This window comes from Aulostomus chinensis, chromosome 7 (assembly GCF_037954235.1).
Source record: "Aulostomus chinensis isolate RoL2024-O1b breed Wild chromosome 7, RoL_Achi_v1.0, whole genome shotgun sequence".
NCBI classification, from domain to species: domain Eukaryota; kingdom Metazoa; phylum Chordata; class Actinopteri; order Syngnathiformes; family Aulostomidae; genus Aulostomus; species Aulostomus chinensis.
The window spans coordinates 18,883,247-18,903,768 of NC_141326.1; the positions used below are offsets into that span (position 1 = coordinate 18,883,247).

General features: G+C 41.0%; 1 protein-coding gene across 1 annotated transcript; it reads left to right on the top strand.

The window, feature by feature from the left end:
- gnrhr4 (gonadotropin releasing hormone receptor 4) lies at positions 1 to 13,739 on the top strand. Its single transcript, XM_086207789.1, has 3 exons — positions 1 to 624; positions 11,451 to 11,655; positions 12,444 to 13,739. Exons 1-3 carry the CDS (start codon positions 109 to 111, stop codon positions 12,905 to 12,907), a joined length of 1,185 nt encoding a protein of 394 aa, XP_086063915.1. The 5' UTR covers positions 1 to 108; the 3' UTR covers positions 12,908 to 13,739.
- The last annotated feature ends 6,783 nt before the right edge of the window (positions 13,740 to 20,522 follow it).

Consider the following 20,522-nt stretch of genomic DNA (forward strand, 5'->3'; position numbering starts at 1 on the left):
TTCTCTTCCTGTTGCAGTTGAAGTTCCAGCTGGACATTCAGACCAGGAGGAAAGACACCGCGTAGGATCGCTGCCCTGCTTCCAGCTGCGTCTCACGATCCTTGCACGATGTTCCACCAGCTGACGGACAAGACGGTGAATGACAGCTGTCAGGGAGCCGCCGCCGCGTGCAACGCCAGCGCTGACGGAGACGCGCTCCAGCTGCCAACCTTCTCCACCGCGGCTAAAGTCAGGGTCATCATCACCTTCTGTCTGTGCGCGGTTTCAGCGGTCTGCAACTTGGTTGTGCTGTGGGCTGCCTGCAACGGCGGCAAGCGCAAGTCCCACGTCCGGATCCTCATCATGAACCTGACGGTGGCGGACCTGCTGGTGACTTTCATCGTCATGCCCGTGGACGCGGTGTGGAACATCACGGTGCAGTGGCAGGCTGGGGACGTCGCCTGCAGGTTGCTCATGTTCCTGAAGCTGGTGGCCATGTACTCCTGCGCTTTTGTAACTGTGGTCATTAGTTTGGACAGACAGTCCGCTATTCTCAATCCCCTGGGCATCAGCGAAGCTAAAAGAAAAAGCAAAATCATGTTGACGACGGCTTGGACCATGAGTGTGTTCCTCTCGCTCCCTCAGGTAAGAGACACACGAAGGTTGCCGTTTTTTGCACCTTTCAGAAAACCTTGTTCATTGACTGACATGTTGGATTTCCAGAAAAGGTTAATTGGTTTATCAGGGGATGCACGAGTAAAGATTTGCAACGTTTATGCCCCCCCATAAAACTCTTAAAGGTTGTAGCTGGCTCAATATTCTGGGACATGAGTTTTGAGCATCAAAACTAAAACCAGCCAAAAAGTTCCACTGGGAATAATCCTAGGAGGAGATTCTGCTCTAGTGAAGGTGAATCTCTGACGGAGGAGCTATTAAACTGTCATATCTGCTTTTCTTCACAGTCAGTAAGTGTGAATGAACAGTTAAGAATAATTCCACCATTTCTATATCAGACCATGGAGATTAGTCAATTCAACTCTGTCAAAGGTTATCTCCCCCCCCCCCCCAGCAAACCACAGGTTTTTATTTTTCAACTTCAAATTTTCTATGGAGTTTTAAGGCATTCCCTCCTCTTTTTTTAATCTCAGGATAGAGCTGTGTCCTCCCGCTCCAAGTCTGTGTTAATCTCACCGCCCCCTGCTTCCATCTCCATATTTTACAGACACACAAGGGGATGGTATCACTATTCTCATCTGACTCGCAGCAGGAAACCAAATAAATGAATTTCCAAGGAAGTGGAACTATTTCTTTTGCTTGAATGAAAATGAAATGAAGCATTTTTTTTTATCAGAATTTTTCATATCTTATTTGGTTTTTTTTGTGGGTTTTTTTGGGAGAACACCAAAGGGAGAGAAAGAGAAACTAAGCAGTTGACGTCTATTATTCTTTGGCGTCAAATCATTCGTTCCTTATGACCTTGATATTGAGTTTCACTACAGGTGCACTTAAGAGTTAGTGCTTCCCCACCGGATGCTGCATGATCTCAATTAAATGGCAAAAGTTGATGCACGGTCACATATTTTTGTGAATGCAGGTCCAAGCAGCTGTGACAGTGAAGCCAGATTAGGGCTAATCTGTTGTGGGCTTGTGGCAGCTGCTGTTATGTCAAATAAAGCCAGGTTATATTTTGACAGGAAAGACTTGCCAGCACAGAGGGGATTGTTCATTGCTCCGCCACTTGTCTGTGCTGCTTTTTGTTCTAAGGAGGGGTAAAGGACAGAGGATGCAGCGGGTCAGCAGCTACTTTGGTTGAAAACAAACCCAAAACAACCAAACACGCATGCTGTTAATCTGTTGTGACCATGATTTTCTTTAAAAGAAACTTCCATATTCGACAGGAGTCAATTTCCACATCTGATCTGATTGGCTTTCACTGCATATAGTGTGACACCTCACGCTCCTTCTTCTTCTTCAGTGTTATAAATATCTTGTGTCTCATGATGTGACATCATGAGAGCCCTGACCCAAGGTCACATGGCACAGACTGAATTGTCAGCTTTGAAGAACCCATATTTATGGATTCTGTTACGTTTTCAGCAGCCTACACTTACTTAAATGTGTCATTCAGTGGCTTTGTCTTATGACACATATCATATTAGCCAGCATGGAACATCGATCCATGTTAAGGGTCGGGGGGGCTGGAGCCTATCCCAGCAGCCTTCAGGTGAGAGGCAGGGTTCACCCTGGACAGGTCACCAGTCCATGGCAGGGCCAACACTTATAGACAGACAACCATTCACACTCACAGCCACACCTACGGTCAATTTAGAGTATCAATCAGCCTCGTCCTCTCTTGATGTCTTTGGACTGTGGGAGGAAGCTGGAGCACCAGAGAGAACCCACGCAGGAACAGGGAGAACATGGAGACTCCACACAGAAAGATCCTGTGCTCTGGATCAGCTGATTAGACCGCTTCTCTGACGTCTTCAGTGTTCACTAAACACTCGAACGACATTTCTAACAGTGTAAATTCAGTTGAACTCGCGCTATTTTCAAAAAACATGTTGTTCCTTTATTATTTTGAGTAACGAGTTGGAGTCCTGCCTTTCCCGTTCATCTCAATAAAGGGACCGGTCCACACTGAGGACGACGATATGTCAAACAAGCACTGTTCATTAGCATGAAGAACAACAGAACAAGTGACTCTTGTCTTTGTCTGTGTGCCGTTCTACTTATATTGATTTATCAGTGCAAAAAAACAAAACAAAAAAAACACCAGCAGCGTATCTTTAGCAAACATCTTAATGAGAGCCAACATCTTTTGATACGATGCTTTCCGCACCACTAGTTTCTCACTGCAGGGAGCAGAGAAAATTGTATTTCCAGGAAAAATAACTGGGTAGGTGTACAAGTCTTGAAATAACCTCTGAAAGACAGTAATTACCAGCAGATATTTAATGAGATCAATATGCAGCGGGAGAGGGTTAACGTGTAAGGCTCAGGAGGTAGATGAGGCAAACACCAAGCGCACTTTTAATCCCCATTTTTCAACCCGGACTGGGTCTGACTTGCATGTTTGACAACCGTTTCAACAGGAAAACATTGTCTGTTTCCTGAACTATAAAGTTCTTATGTATACCCAAACTGACATTTTCCCCTAACCCCAACAAGTTTTTTTTACACCAAAGGTGCCGGTTACCAATCACCAAAGGTGATTTTTTTATATTTGAAAGAAGGAAGAAAGAAGGAACTAATCCTTGTATGCTATCACATATGCACTGAGGTCTTCAGACTTACAAGAGGCTTTTTAGGAGACCCAAAAAACATTTCTGCACCACCTCTTGTGAAAAGAGCATTAGGATTTGAAAGTACACAAAAACAGGTGCATTTTGCTCACAAATACATGTTTTCACTGCTGCGTCACTTGTTTGTGACTCAAGAATGCAGTAAGAGTAACAGCATCCAAGACAAACCGTAGCACACACACATACACATACACACGAGTATACACACATACACGCACAGGGCGCACAACTGACCCATAAACACACACTCAGACATTTATCTTGAAATTATATTAAACCAAATGGTAAGCCTGCACTGGAAATTCTGCAACCAATGTTTTTTTCTTTCTTTTTCTTTTGTTGTTGTTACTTTTTCTTTGTTTGTTTATTTGGTTTTTGTTTGGTTTTTTGTTTGTTTGTTTTGTTTTTGTGTGTGTTTTTTATTGTTGTTTTTGTTGTTTTCTGCTGTTGTTGTTGTTGTTTTGTCTCCCCCCTCCCCCTTGTCTTCGCTGTCCTGTCCCTGTTCTCTCTTCCTGTCCACTCCTGAGCCTCAGTCCGGTCGCTTTATCAATGAACCAACACCATTCCTAATAAAATTAAACATAAATGGCAATAGGAGGAGTTTATCAGATTCCTCCTATGCAGAATAAAACTGCTTCAGTCCAACAAGGCACCAGGAACATTGATGCTGCATCCCTCAGCTACTGAACAGGACAGGTTTAAAAAAGAAAAAGAAAAAAAAAGAATGCAGTAAGAGCCTGCCATGTATATTTAATTGAAAGCTAATGGCGCTCCATAGCCACCAACTAAAAACAACAAAAACAAACCAAGCTAATACTTTGTTTTAGTTGATACGACCGGATGAAATTGACATGGATCATGGACGATGCATTTGAGAGTTTCTAATCAGATATTTTTGGAGAGATTCCATGTTGTTGTACGTCAGACGCCATTAGCATTAAGCTAATCACACTTGGCTGGCTCTGTCTGAACCCAGTAGTATCACTGAGGAGCACTTCATCGCCCAGCAGTTTCATTGTTTGAAATAGACATAAAAAGGCAACATTATTTCTCCAGGCATGATATCTTACTTGCAAGTATCAGCTCCTGTCAAATTTCTTCTGACAAGTCACCAACTCTCGGATTCATAGCTCGTCTTCTCATCATAACCTTCTGCAACCAGCCCTTTCAGTTTATCTCATCTTGACTTCCTGTCACATTGAAGACAATCAAACACTCAGGGCTTTTTGTTTTACAAGACTGTGAGAGAGGAGTGGAAGGCCTGTAAAAAAATCAAAAAATAAATAAAAGAGAATCTGCACATGAGGTATGACATAAAGCTGCTGGAGAACTTAAGTGAATATTGGACTACATAAGAATCATTATCTGCAGTGAGGGAGGTGACAGGATGAAGTCTCGCTTGCTCTGAGACACTGTGGGCATGTCCACTGGGGGTCCTGAAATCGCGCCCAGTGGTAGATTTTAAAATGTCAATCAAACACAGCCACTGCAAGCTGAAAATGCTGTTAGCCTTATCAGCCGCACACAGGGGTTATTTGTTGAGCTTCATTTCTTACTAACCCTGGAGCATCCATGCTTGTAATTCATTGTTAATGCTGCTGTCAAGATCGTGAGTTTGAAATAACTTTTTTTTGGTATTTTCTCGTGAAAACAGGTAATTTATTTTGTTTTTCTCAGGAAAACTAAAGGATGATCTCTCTCAGGCTATTACTAATAGCCTGGTGTTTATCAGCAATCAGGAGTTTGAAAAGGATCAAATGATTGAAGATGAAGGTGAAGGAGAGGCCATTATCGATCAACTCATCAAACCATTCTTCAATCAAGGTCTAACAGGCTGGAATTGTGTCGTGTCCCTCCGTTAGTTAATATTCTGATCAGTCTCCGTCATTTAGAGAAAACTGATCGGGCTGCAACTTCCCAGGTAACTGAATGAATCCCAGCTGTAATCAAATGGGATCAAATGAACCAGACGCTTATTATCGAGAACTCCATCGTTTGTTATCTGTTGGTGTTTTGTTGACTCAAGATGAATATCAGCAAAACAAGCATCTTGCAATAACGCTATATTTGACTCGATAGCAAATATATAACAAAGTAATCACGTATGACTGTTGAGAGTTTGAAAATCGCTTCTATAAAATGATACATCCAAAGCAGGAAGTTATGTAATGTGAGCGTTGCACCTGCACCCTGCGTGTGTCACTGATTAAACACTGTTTGATATTTGAACCCTTTGGGAGATGAAGCTGGAGATGAAGCTGGAGCCCAAGTATTGAACATTTTGTCCATTCTTTGATGTCAAGGCAACAAAGTGCGGCAAAATGATTCAGTTTTTTTTTGGGGGGGGGGGGGGGGGGAGTGTATCATAGCCTGAAGCTCACACGAGGGAAACGGACAACTTCAGAAAAAAGAAATGTCAGCGCGGTGCGGCGGAATTAAATCTTCAGAGATAAAGAATCAAATTAATGGTTTGTTTTCTTCTGGACATTGGAGTCCTCCCGAGCGTACAGATAAAAAGTGTCTGATGAATATAAAATACCTTTAAGCTTGGTTTTGCCTCATTGGGTTGAATCAGTGTTAATTAGAACAAGACAAGCGACTCCACTGACAAAAGGCTAATTAACCTGTTTTCATGTCACTTTACTTTCCTTGTTTTTCGTTTGAAGTGACTCCGTATCAATTCATGTTTATGAAGCAGTATTTAGTTAACATTTGCAGAAATGCTTCATTTGTTCTTGTATCTTTTTTTCACCAATTTTGTGTCTATGAATGTTGTTGTTGTTGTTGTTTTTTCTGGTATAGCTCCATCACACACGTATGATGTTGATCCATAATTTTAATGATTTAAAATGATCGCTCGAACTTGAGTTGAGTGACTTTTCTGCGTGATGATGTCTGCCGATCAACCGTTTCTCTAAACGTACATAACGTGATATTGCGCTCAAGTGATAGAAATGTTTTTCACACAAGAGCACAAAAACCTGATAAATAAAACATTTCTTCTTGACTTGTTGCGTTGCATACAACTTAGTGAAGAGGTCAGGGTGTTCATGATTCAACACAAAATCATGACTATATCTGAAGCGCTGACAGACTCCCTGTTTTATTGCACCTCTCTAGTCCACCAGCACTCTAGAGCTTTAACAACCTTTTCCCATTTACACGCGCACACCTTTATACATCGTTGGAAGAGGAGGCCAGACGAGCTGCTAGCTTGATAACGCGTACACATGCATTCAAGCACTGAAGCTGAAGGACCTGCTCAAGCACACTCCCTCGGGGTGTCTGGATGAGCCGGGGATGGAGCCAGTGACCCTCTGATAACTAGACGACCACTCCACCAGCTTGCCTGTGACACTCGTGGTCTTTGGCTTCACTTCTTTCTCAGCCCTTGTCCAAATCAAATTCAGATCTAATACCTCAAGGACACAGCTGCTGAGTAAATATTCAAGCTAAAACTTAGGTTTTTCATTAATACTGATCAGGCTCATTGAAACACTGCGGCCTGGATAACTTTTGACAATCATCCAGCACAAGAGGTCTTGGCTGAGAAATGACTGATTAAAATTAAAATGAATGAATGCATCCTCTTGACAGTGATTCCCTCAGCCGTTTCACCAGAAAAGACACAATCTGTTCTTAAGTGGCACTGCACTAAATATAAAAATAATCCAGGTGTGATTTGTTGCAGTTACAGTGAGCACTGAAAACTTTTCATGTCAGTTTTCAGCAGCCATCTTTGTAAGTTCAGCTGAGGGTATTCATTTTTCATGCTGTGCAAAGCTAACTCCAAAGGTAACAGATGCTCTCTGACGGGACGTGAGAACAACAACATAAAAGTGTTTGCTGATTTTAAACGTTCTCCGAGCCTCTCTACCAAATTTTATTGAGTGGTGACAAAACTGCAAATGGGAATTTCTAATGGATTTTGAAGGCTGTGATGAAGGTGTCAAGACGATAAGGTTGTCAGATCCACGTCCTCCCACACAGCTGCCGCTGATAGATAGAGACAGAGAGAGAAACTTGGTTTGCGGCAACAATCGTGAGACAATCCCTCACACCGTCACGACAAAAAGTCATAAAACGACATATTTGTAACTTGGATCACACTTGCAGGAAAGGACAGAAATACCGAGGGGAAAGCTTAAAACAGCTGGGAAGATTAATCTGTACACAAATAAGTTCATAGATAAGTTTGTTTGTATATTTACAAGATGAACTGATAGGAGAAAAAAAAAAAGACAATTAATTCTATCTATTGTAAATACCAGCAGGCAACATTATTGTCTGGGTAACAGCTGTTTTCTCGCTGCACACAAAAAATGTCTGGTCTATTCATGACTCGTGATTTTTTTTTGCTTCTTGACGCCATTTTAATGACAGGCGATGTGTGCTCTCAGTGTGTATGTAAAAGGCATCATCAGGACGCTGCCAGTTTTATTTTTCTGAATCAGTATCAGGATCAATCTCAATCATAGGATTGTTATCTTTTAAGATGCCACAAAATGCTCATTTCCCCGTTAAATATTTCATTTTAGTCATGTCATTACCAACATTAGCATGTTTTTATGTTCAGGAAGCTCCTAGTTACAGCCCGACTGCTCATGACTCTAGCCAGTCTTGTCACTCTTTCATAAACTTCTTCTTCTTCCCCAAACATTCCCACTCTGTTTTGATTGGGTTGGAGACGTCATGCTCCTCGCCATAGCCAGAGATCGCCTTCTGAGCCAGCCTGAAATGAGAATATCCTCATGGGTGCTATTTATGCACAAGAACTGAAAAAGTAAGCTTTCCCATAATATCACTCATTTAATTACATCTTAGCCTGCAAGTACTGCAGTGCTGCTCTCCTTGTCAACAGCCCACATTAGAAGTGTTGCCTCTCTCTTTGGACCGTTCATTCACACCAATACTGATAATTAAGATGCCTCGGATGCCCCTTCATTGCACATCTCAAGAAAATGTGAGGAATATGAACTCAAAGGTGAAAGCAGTAAAACCAGCGATGTGGAAGAGAGCACGATCGGAGATGTGTGTAGGTGCAGCGACTCAAGTCAAACATAATAATAGCAGAATGGTGCGTCAGGGGTGGAGGCAGCTGCCTCAGCAGAGCTCTGAGAGGGTTGTTAAAGCAATGCCGGGCCCAGGTGTCACCAGTGCTACCGCTGAGCCTCGGCCACGCCCACCTGGACTGACAGCAGCCACACAAACTGAGTAATCGGCAGACAAAGGGCCTTCACATTATGTGTGTCGTTCATGGTTGGTCTCTTTGCAACTATGGGAAAATCTCTGAAGGCTCAAATAGTTCTCTATTAAATCAGAATACGTAGCTGGAATAAAAACACCGCTCACTTTAAAAAATATGGAAAACTATTCAACTTAACATGTCAACACCATTGGATAAGCACTTCACACATATACAGAACCTCTTGTAGCTTTGGTTGCCAGCATGAGCATCATGCGATGGAGTTCCATGTTGAAGTATGTTGCCATGAGAACAACACCAAATGACACACACTGAGCACACACAAGTCATCTATAGTGAACCCTCTTTCTCTTCAAAATACAATATCAGACACCTAAAGGTGCAACGTAAATCTATAGGCGATGCAACAAAAGCCTGTAAGCGATGACAGATGGATGGATTTATGGGTCGTTTTGTTTTTAGGGGATTTCTGGCGCAGTTATGATTGTGTTACTTTTAGCAGTGGGTGTGTTGTTCAGTTCATTTCAGTTTGGTCCAAACTGAAATATCATATGAGGAATATTAGAAGATCGACTCAGTGGACTGGTATAATGTTAGGGCATTCAGCACCCAGAAGATCTTACTGAGTCACAGGATCACCGTGCAAAAACTCTGGTTTTCTGTTAAAAACATTTTTTTGCTGATAATCATGAAACACTTTTAACTTCTATCATTATCTCTTGACTGACCCCTCCTCCATTAGGTCACCTCTTTCCCCTGCGGTGGTCTGAGTAGTTCTGGGTTGTCAGTTCTCACCTACGATGCCCCGGACTATCAGATATTAACTGGGTTTATCTTTATACGGTTTCTTTTTCTTTCGTGAAGGTTGAACAAACAATAACGACACATATCTGAACGCATATCACACATATCTTCTTTTTCTCGATAATATCTTTCTCAAGATTTTTGGCTGTACACGGATAATTTTTTTTTTGGAGGGGTGGGGGGGCGAACAACCACAACAGAACTGAGCTACACAAACCGTTTGAAGCTAAATATAAACAATGTTTCACTAAAGGAAGCTGTATATTGCATCATCAGAGTCAGAGAAGTTCACCTGACAATGGAAGGAAAACAGACTTTCAAAATGTCTATCCATCTTTTGGGGGAAAATAAAAATTGCAAGGAAAGCCAAAGGTATCAATGAGGATAACGGGGGTCTGGATGAAACATTGCGGGAGAGGTGCTAGCTAACCCAACACAACACAATCACAAGACAATTAGGTTTAAGGGTTGGAGGCTCAAAGGACAACAACCGATGCCAAGTCAAGGAGCTGGAGCTGCAGGACAGACGAGGTCAATACAGCAAAAAGACACGCTGGTAACATTGGTAAATAGAGGCTGGGCTGGGCCCTGATGACGCACTGACACATTGTACTTTCTCAGAAAAAGTAACTCCCATTCAACAATCTCAACACCAAACTCACATAAAGTTTCTTTTTCTCCTGCCAGGTGTCCTATCGTGTTCATTCAGGCTTCCCTGATTCACAAACGTGTGACTCAGCTCTAGTGAACCTCAGACTTCAAACATCCTGCAATAAATGTCTCGCTAGAACGAAACACCCAACAGCGATGTTGCTACTGATTCTATCTTCTCAGCTCAGAGGCTTGTTGGCACTCTCTTCTACAATTTCCGCGCATGTTTTAGCCCCGGGGCTTCGACTTTCTTTTAAAATTTTTAAACCACTGTGGAGAGGAAGTGACAGCAGGGAATGTTGACGCTTAGATCAAAACCACGTAGAAGTGAAATTTTTGAATAGCCAATGTGAATTCTTGTCAGACATGGGAAAAAAAGGTACATTGCAGAAAAAAAATTGTGGCAGTTCATATTTTACTACGATACCCTAATGTTGCAGTTTATGGTGTATTTCATCAAGTTCATTTAAGTGGTTTAGATGAAATCCAAGACCCTGAGTCCTTCGCTTCCTTCGTCTGGTCGAATAGAAATTATTTCACTTTATTTGAGGACAAAAAAGTTCCCATACAGCGAACCCAGCGTTCTGTCAGCTCAAGTGATTTTCTGTCATGCAAAATAAAAAAATGAAGAGTCTGTGACACATGCTGTCAAAAACCTATTATCAAATAAAGAAAAAGGAAGTGATTTTTATACAAGTGCTTACATCAGTCTACTGAATAGATTATATGAACCAACACATGAATCCAGGACAATTCAGTTGGCTCACTATTTCAATATATAAAAAATTGCAGCATATAGCTCTGTTACATACAGACACTTTAGAAACCATCCACTTTACTGTCAGGCTCCTTCAGGCATTCTGAGGTACCAAAGAGAAACAAACCCTGCCTGCCGTTAAAATTCACTTTAGTAAGAGTTCACGCTCACATGTTTCCCCTCAGATGAATATGGAAAGATCATGGAAATGAGAAATTGGATGTTTTCTTTGGTCGAATCTTCTTCAGGGATCAGGTGAATACATCAGTTAAATCTCCAGAATTTCTCCAAGAGAACGGAGGTTTCTTTGTTTAACTGTGTTTTTTGTTCCCCTTTGAATTTAACGATGTCCAGGACTAAGCTAAGTCTCCTGTGACAGTGGTGGTGGGATAAAGCCAAAGATCATTTCTGAGTTTTTGTTTTGAACAGAATTGGAACAAAATTAAATTGTTGCTGCCGCTTTACGTCCAAATATATTTGTTAGAATCAGATGGCTTGACACGTGAGGAAGGGGCGTACTGCGATGGGGTGAGAGAGCGGGGCGGCGTGGCCCACGTAACCAGGGGCAACACTGCTTAACATCTGAGGTCAGATCACGTCGTTCCTCTCCAGAAGTATCAGTATCCTCCATCACTGCTTAGCACGTCTAAATGTCTTGAGACATTTGACTGTGGACTTGTAAATACTTAATAACTTTATCTAATTCATGCATGCATCAGTTTGAGACAACTCTTTCCTTTTTGTACAGATGTTTATATTCCACAATGTGACCATCACTGTCCCCGAGAACTTCACCCAGTGCACCACCCATGGCAGTTTTGTCCACCACTGGCAGGAGACCCTCTACAACATGTTCACCTTTGTGTTCCTCTTCCTGCTGCCTTTGGTCATCATGATCTTCTGCTACACCAGGATCCTCATCGAGATATCCAGCCGCATGGCTCGCAATAACCGTAAGTCCCATCGTTTCTTTACATGGTTTTACCGCAGCACTTTCATGTGCTCTGTAACTCTGCTGTCCTCTGAGAAAATGTCAGAAACGTAAAAGGAGAAAAGCATCATTACATTTCAACTGTTGCTTTTGCTGGTTTTGTCTGCATTTGATCAAATTTAATTCTTCGTTTATGTACTTTATTTTGTGGAAATGAAAAGGAACAAAGGTGCTCCACGACGCAAGAACTCCCAACAACAAAAAATATAAATTTGCAGAATTTTCCCGAAATTATTCATACAAAATATGGGGGGCAATAAAAAGCTATTATACAAGACACTGGATTTACAGTCGAGCTCCAATAGCTGGCACTGATGTGGAGCGTTTGGTCAACCCTGCTAACAGCATCCAGTCTGCTCCATGACTACTTTGCCTCCATCACAAATCTGCACAAGAGCGTTTAGAGAGGCAACTTCAAGTTCAGCTCAGCGGGAAATATCCCCACAGTAACCATGGTAACCAAGACCTCAGTTCCTCCAGAGCAGGTTAAAATCCAGATACAACGTAGACAACACCAATAAATTCTCTTGGAAAAATGATGTAATGATGTAATTCCTGGAAGAACCTCAGCTCATCCAGTGCAGTCTTCCTGTATTTATTATTTATTTTGCTTCTGCTGTTTGCAACTAATTGTAAAGTTATTTCCTTACATTTCATGCTCCTGTATTTTAGTATAATACGAGTCTGATGAATAAAGCACTTGTTGGACTCAAAAGATTTATGAGATTAGAGGATTTTCTTCTCTTCTAGTGCTGTCTAGAGACGTTTATCTCCGCCGCTCCCACAACAACATCCCAAAAGCTCGGATGAGGACTCTAAAGATGAGTATCGTCATTGTGACATCGTTTATAATCTGCTGGACCCCGTATTACCTGCTTGGTTTGTGGTACTGGTTGTTTCCTGAAAAAATGGAGGAGACAGTTTCTCATTCTCTGACTCACATGTTGTTTGTTTTCGGCCTCTTTAACGCCTGTCTCGACCCCATCACTTACGGCCTGTTTACTATTCATCTTCACCAGGGTATTAAAAGATGCTGTCGACGTGCAAACACTCGTAGTAAATCAGAAAATACTACTTGCATTATGCATATGACTCATCTGTCTTCTCGCAGGCACCACACTTTGGGGCAGCACAATTCAGACATAGAGGAAGGGAGCGACAGCAACTGCGTGAAAAATGACTCTCAGCCTGTCATGCCTGTGAGCCAGATATAACAGAGAAATCTAAATAATTTTATCAAATTATAAATTATATGGAGGTAACAGCAGCCAAAATCATTTACCTTCAAATGTCACATACATTCAGAAAAAATGTCGTTTCTTCTCACTGATGTAATGAGTTACGGCTCAGCTTTCTTCTGGTTTTTGCAAGATTGTCGGATAATCATTCCTGACTGACTGAAAGTTGTTTTGGTCGTTCGGAACGTTTCACTGCAAAAATGAATGTTGCAATTCGACAGCCTTTGACATAAACGCTATGCTCTTCCGCGTATTGAATGTAACTGAACAGCACGATGTTGATGTGTTATTGACAGCTTCCATATCAGTTCTGTGCTTTATTGTGTTGTGTTGCACAAAAATCTCACTATCATTATGTACGCATTTGTTATATTTAGTACAGTATTAGGAAAACGTTACGTAGTGAATTGTGTTGTTTTCTCTGCAACGACAAAATGAATAAACAGTTTGAGTTAACTTTGAAACTTAACATATTTTAACTAATGGATCTTTTTGGTGTGTCAGTGGCTTCAGCCTCCTTGTTGTTACAGATGAGATTTGTTTGCATATTGAAAGTTATTCAAGTTGTTGTAATGTATACATGCAGCGTGTTTAGTTGTAAAATAAAGGCATATTTTGTCCCACTGCAAAGGATGGCGCACAAACCTGATGAAATGATTAAAATTCTAACAAGCTCTTAACGCTTGACACCACATTCACTCACTGATGGCGGAAAGCATCAAGGACGCTTCAACGCAGCCTCTGTGGGAGATGCTAGATGAGCAGAGCTGCTCAGTTACAGAAAAAAGCAATGTTCAGCAGTCTCCACACACAACTCCTCATTGTGTAGTCACAGAAAACACACACACACACACACACACACACACAGTGCAATACCAGATAATTCAAAAGGTGATGTTAATGGAGATTTTTTATAATTGATTATTAGAAATCTGATAGTCGTAGTTTCTTTTTTGTCCACAATGCATGTATCCAGATTATTCAGATTATCTTTTTTTTTCTTTAAATCTGCACATGAGCAGATGTATCATCTGAAACACAGAAGAAGAAGGAGAAGAAGGAGAAGAGGATTCTGTTTGAAATGGCGGGTTAACATGCTGGGCAGTAAAACACATGAAGCATGTGAAAATCTTCTATCACAGGGATGGACAGACTATGGCTATGGTGAAGTCTTTTTAAACATTACAAATCAGTTGTTGCTGGAGGATTTCTTACTTGTTTTTGTTCCATGTTGGTCTTAATTAGTTTTTCTTTATTGTTGACCAAAGACTTTCTGTCATTTGTGACAGTAGAATCATTTGTTATGAACCATCTTCTCTTCTCTGGAAGCTTGAAAACAATTTCTATTCTGCCTCTCTAACCTAGAATCACCCGCTCTGAGTCTGTATTTTAGGTATCATTTGTGGGCAAAGTCCAAAGCTGGATAAGAATGATGATGATGCTTGTTGGGCTCTTATCATTTTTCAACCATCAAAAATTTAACTGATTGAAAAACCATGTCATCATTATGGAGGTGGCTGCAGGGATTATTAAATAAGTCTGACATTAGCGAATGGATGATGCGTGTATGCAGATATTAGATGGTTTGTTGATTGGATTGAGAGCCCTGATCTCAAAAGTTCTGATGTTTCTTAGATTTGAAAACCATAAAATTCCTCCCCTGGGTATTTTTGAATATTACTCAGAAACCCAAAGAATGCTTAATATTGGAGAAAGACTGATTTACCCTGCAAAACTTAATCTTGCAAGTCAATCTCACTTCAGTGTTCTTCAGAGTTTATCCAGAGATCATTGAATTGCAGATATTCACATTTCCATTTTCCCCTTCTTTAATGCCATTTAATATTCATTCATGACCTTCCAGACTGACTTCAGAACGGTCTTTGAATCGTTTGAATCGGCTGTTCGAAGGTCAGCAATGTCCAGAGGCCAAGACGTTTCAAAACAAATCCCCTCTTTGTCCAGCCTCTTTTTCTCCTGGACATACTTACCATCAGTTTAATGATCCCATCAATACTGATTTAGTATCTTCATTTCTATCTCCCTCTCTGTCTCCACCCTGATCTCTGTTTGTCACAGATAACCAACCGTGAGCTGAGATCTAAAAGAATATTTGAGCAGCTTTTAAATGAGCTTGCGCAGTGTCAGAACACAAGTATTAGTTATCATGTTGAAGTCTCAATGTGCTGCCAGGTGTTACTAAGATATTCCTTCTTAGATACATTTATTATGCAATAACTTCAGAATACAACCATAATAACAGGTTGGGATTGTGATCAGATGACCTGATCTTACTCAGACAAAAGCAGAAGTCTACCAGAAATCTCCACAGCTGAACCCCACCAGATTATTCTGGGATTTGACTGAAAGCTCCTCAGCAGTGACTGGATGAACCCCGTGGTGACATCTTCTGTACCTGAAAAGCGTCAAACATTTTTCTTTATTTTAACCTCCCCTCTCTGACGCTGCGAGTCATCGATGTAACAAGTGACAAAACGATTCAGGCAGGAATTGAAATGCCCCCCGCTTTTAGGTTACTGGTAGGGAAGTTGACTGGACACCTGAAGCAATCCAAAAGAAATACCAACAACAACAGCAACAACAAAACAGCTGTTTGTTAAGATTGTTTTTCCCTTTCAGTCTCTCAGCGCACAGCTGTGCCATGTGAATGGAGCTGTCATCCATTTTCCAAGCTCTGCTCTTCATAACCGAGGGTTAAATTTCTTTATATGGTCCAGTTTTAGGGCAGCTACCAGACTTTGAATCAGTTTTTTGTTTCTAGAGGAAAAGCTGCGCTCCTGAGAGAGAATAACATCCATACCTTTAAAAGCCCTTTACACTGAATGACAACTTCGAACCACTCTCTCTTTTCGTCTAATAGTTTACTGAGTTGGATTAAAGTCTTCCACTCTTCACTACAACCAGTGGATGTCGTGAAAAACTTGGACAAAAGGATTCAAATTCCACGTGGTTCCTCTTCCTGACAAAAACAGCTCATGCTTTCCAGTTCTAGCCACAAAAATACACAGCTGCGTTATGAGGGTCGATGTGAGTTGTCCATGGTGCTGAAAAACACATGGCGCTTTGTCTCTGCAGTCTCAAACATTGTTAATTAAATGATTTATAATTGTTTGTTTTGGGGTATTTTTCTATTTGATGTGGCAGTACTTTTGTTGTTGGTATGATTGGAGGGAAACTGTTTTTAGGTCAGCTGATATTCAGTTCAGACTGGCAGTTGTTGAGACGGAGGAGGCCTCCATTGTTCTGAAATCAAAATGTCATCATGTCAGCTTTAATGAGGGGAATTCTCACAATTTTTTCCACGTTCTTTTTTCTCTCCTTCAATTAATTGTATTTGCATCATTTTCACTGGCTGAAAACTGCTCTAAAATCATCATTCATAGCAGTGCTGCAAGTTGGCCGGTACTCACCAGTACACACTACTTCTACTTTTCACTCTTTAGCATATATTGACGATATCTCACCCATCAGCACTCCTCACAAGCTGCCGGTACTCAATAAGCTGCAGCAGGTCTGCTGATCGTGACAAAGGCCGAGGACAATGATGCATCTCAAGGGGTTATGGCCCACTAAGTCAGGCAGGTTAGCAGAATTATCATTAGAATCATTAGTATCATAACTCGCTGCAGCTGCACACTTGTCATGCCCCTGATTTTAATTGCTTCATGTGTGATCGTAAAGTCTCTGATTTTTCCAAAAAAAAAAAAGAATGTTACATGATCATTACTGACCATGGCAGCTACTCAAATAAATACCTCCTCCACGCTTCATTTAGTGTCTGTTCTTAAGCAGATGGAGGTTTATTCCAAGGTCATTGAATTGGAGATGCTCTAATTTCCATTTTATTTCCTTTTTCTTCTGTCTCTCTCTTTTTTTTTTTTTTTTTTTGCTTGGCACTTTCTCCCCGTTGGCTTTAACACCTCACCATTCAAAAACAGCAGCAGAGATCAGAACAGGTCACCCATTATATTGTTTTTTTCTGAGGTAAAAAGAAATGAAATGGAATCATTATGAAATATTGAGTTGTTAGTCATCATCAGGTTATATCTAGCATGAATAAATCCTTACTTCGAATTGTGCAACGCTGCCAAACCGAGAAGCTTCATCTGGAGTGGAAACTAACACTTCAACTCCTTATGGGAACCATTAGAATTCAAATATGGCCCCCGTTTAATACCCACCAACACTTTTATTCCTCTAAAGCTGAGCGAAATGTCTCGTCGTGTTGTGTCCTAGCATATTACTTGTGTTGAAGTGGAACAATTAATTAATTGTTAACTACTTAATTACACCGCGTCTCACATAGAATGAGTTCAAGCATTAAGATTCCTCATGAATACATGGATATGAGTAATTTATCTCCTGTCTTACTATTCTAATAAATCAGAGGTCCTGTAGCGCCACTTGTGTTCTCAGGAGGTCATGATTGTTGAACCTGAAAACCGACAGCATGGGGATGACAGGTACATCTTCAGGTATTCACAGTCAAGCACCTCTCCCTGAAGGGTGAAGTAAAAAGTCATTAACCTTGCACATCTCCCTTACGTGTGCAGAGTGACTCAAAGAAAAGGATTTCTTCTAGCGGCGGGGGGTTGATTCCCTCCTTTCACGGCGACATCGCCTCAGAAATTCACCCCAGATGGTCACATGGGGAAATATGACATTCATGGATCGAATCGTCCACGGAGAATATTCCATTCCACTCCTCCCAGAAGTGTCACTCAAAGACAGACAAGTTCCCTCTCAGAGATTCGTGGACTTTTCCTCGGAATAGATCCAAGAAGGTCCTAGAAACATTCCTACAAGATTTTGGTTTAAATTGACAAGAGAGCATTACAGGGTTGCAGATTTGTGGATTCCATCTCATGATTGTGACCTGCTGCTCTGACCTTTTAATTATAAATTATTCTCAACAGCTCCTAAAGAGACTGGAGTCTTCCAAGACCACTTTTAAACCAAGCTTCAGTTCCTCCAGTGTAACTGTTATACTGGCATGATTCAAGAAGATCATTACACTAAAATAATACAAATATAACTGCTGAGTACTTTACAAAAGATAATATGGAAAAGTCAAAATGTATTTGTTAATCCTGGTGGACTCAGAAGTCCTAAATGGTTAAATTCATCATCCTCGACATGGGAATGAATTAAATTACCAATCAAATGCCATTTTTTTGGTTTGTTCAAATTAGAGGTGAAGCGAATTTTGTGATACTGGGCTGCAAAAGTATAGTATATCGAGAAAAGCCATCCAAAGTTATTGTGAGATCGTTTTTATTTGTTTATCTTTTTTTTAACCATCATGTTTTCCCTCCCCACGACCCCTCAAGGGCTCCATAGTTCTGCAACCAGGTGACAATATGACATGTCATGCCAAAAGTTTCAGTTGTGTCATCTTTTTAAAGACTGTTCAGCTTCTCCTTTTTACATCCATGGGTGGATTTTAAAATAATATAATTAGATTCTAATCAAAATTACCCCGTTGCCTGCAGCGCTTTGGTTCCGCAGCTGCATAATTGCATCATCTGTGTTTTCATGGAGCCTCTCAATAATTTCTATTAATTTCACAGCAACCACCTATGAGCAGCACAGTAGAGCTGAAGCTTGTAGGCTGTGGGGTCGTTTTTTTTTTTAAGAGTAAAACTCAGAATCAGACTGTATGCTATCAAATTACTGATCAAATTAACATGTTCATTAAGACTATGTGGTGAGCATCCCCAACTAAATACATTCACAGAAGTTAAGAGATGAAGTATTAAGTAGTACTGGGATACAGAAGTAATCATGTGTCCATGTGTTATATAACTACTGTAGTCTATGGGTAATGTGTGTTTCTTGGAAGCCATAGTCGCAGCACTTTGCGGTGGAGGGGTGGTGAGGCTGTAGGTAAAGAGTGCTGAGTGGACAGTGATGAGGTTGGTGCCGCCCACATGGCTCTCCAGAGACACTCCGACATGGCCTCCAAGGAAAACATCGAATCCCTGATTGCTCCTGATGAGCTGGATGGCACCTTTCATGGTAACCTCCGCCATTAGCGAGAGAGAGTGAAGCGGAACATAAAGTGCTATTAAAATCAGCGATTTACCACTGCAAACACAAAGTTTATTTCAACATTATATGAATGGCATTTTGATAAAGGGCACATTTTGTCTTAAGTACAGAATTGTGGAGCATCTTGTTGTGACATAGCAGCATTTGACCCCCCCCCCCCCGCTTCATCAGCTCCCACAAATCACATTCAATACACTTGTCTACAGTGTCCCCCCACTCCCTCTGCTCTCTGCCATTCATTCATGTATAGCACAAAGTAGCTGACGTTGGCGTAAATTTGCGGTGCAAAAACAGTTGAGACGGAAGAACAAAAAAAAAAAAAAAAAATTCAGTGTACAGCAAAGTAAAAGCAGAGGTAGCATTATTATTATTATTAGCACCATTATTTTGGCTACACCACTGGGAGCAAGAAGCATCCAAAATATGTGATTATGCCAATCTCAGAGCATCAGTGCAAGAGGCAGATACATCTAATCTGCTGCTCTCTCACACACACACACACACACACACACACACACACACACACACTGACAGAGACAGATGGAGAGAGAGAGAGACACATACCTGCTATGACTATCAATCCCATCCGTACCGCAAGTACGGGTTTCTTGGGACTTATACATGTCTCATCATATTCATCTGTTCCGGGGATTGGTTAAATGCAAGCTGTCTCTGTTCACGATCATTTAATTTCTCTTGTTTCTATTTGTTCAGACAGAGTTAAACGCAATCAGCTCAAATAATCTTTGACTGTTGAAAGAAAATGTAAGCTGACATTGATTGTTTTGGTGAGTATGACAACATATACAGTATGTCCAGACTGGTAGACAAAGTGTTCAAACACGAAGAAGAAAAGCTCCAGCTTTGTGTTTTTAGAGCTTAATACTGTGCGATGTGTCGATTAACATTAAATTGCTGAACTAAAGCAAAGACAGAAAGAAAGAAAAGACAGAAAGACAGAGAAACTAAAGAAAGAACTACTCTTTTTTCACAACAGATATCAGAAACACCTTCTGTTTAATCCAGGAAGATATTTTGGTAACATTTAAGGTGTATATGGGGAAATCTGTGTTGGAAAAGGTCACATGTTGGGACAGTAAAATAGCAGAACTAGAGTAAAACATTTGGAATAGAGAAGAATAACATTTTCAATTTCACACCCCTTTGACCTGAAATTCTTCCTGTCATGGCTGTGAGGGTTAGTGTGCTCAGCAGCGTCAAACGTCAAGCGTGAGTCTTCTCTATCTTCACTACTGATGTGAAATATTTAGGGATTTGGAACGAACGTCTCTGACCTCTTTCAGGTGCTCCTTGAACTTCCAGCTTTTGAGATTTAGGCTGAAAGTTGTAGTTTTAGTTGATAAAATGGTTCCGACTTCCTGTTGGTGTTAGAAAAAGACCAAACCCCGTACGAGCTGAGGAGGACCCGAGTGGCTCAGAAGGTACAAGAGGGTTGTTGGTTTAATCCCCGGAACCTCCAGATCACCGACCCACTGACTGCTCTGAGTGATCGACTGGA

Excerpts from the sequence above, each read along its gene's own strand:
- gnrhr4 (XM_086207789.1), top strand. The coding sequence starts at position 109 with ATGTTCCACCAGCTGACGGACAAGACGGTGAATGACAGCTGTCAGGGA. Across the intron at positions 625-11,450 it reads TGTTCCTCTCGCTCCCTCAG|ATGTTTATATTCCACAATGT; the intron begins GTAAGAGACACA and ends CTTTTTGTACAG. Across the intron at positions 11,656-12,443 it reads CCGCATGGCTCGCAATAACC|TGCTGTCTAGAGACGTTTAT; the intron begins GTAAGTCCCATC and ends CTTCTCTTCTAG.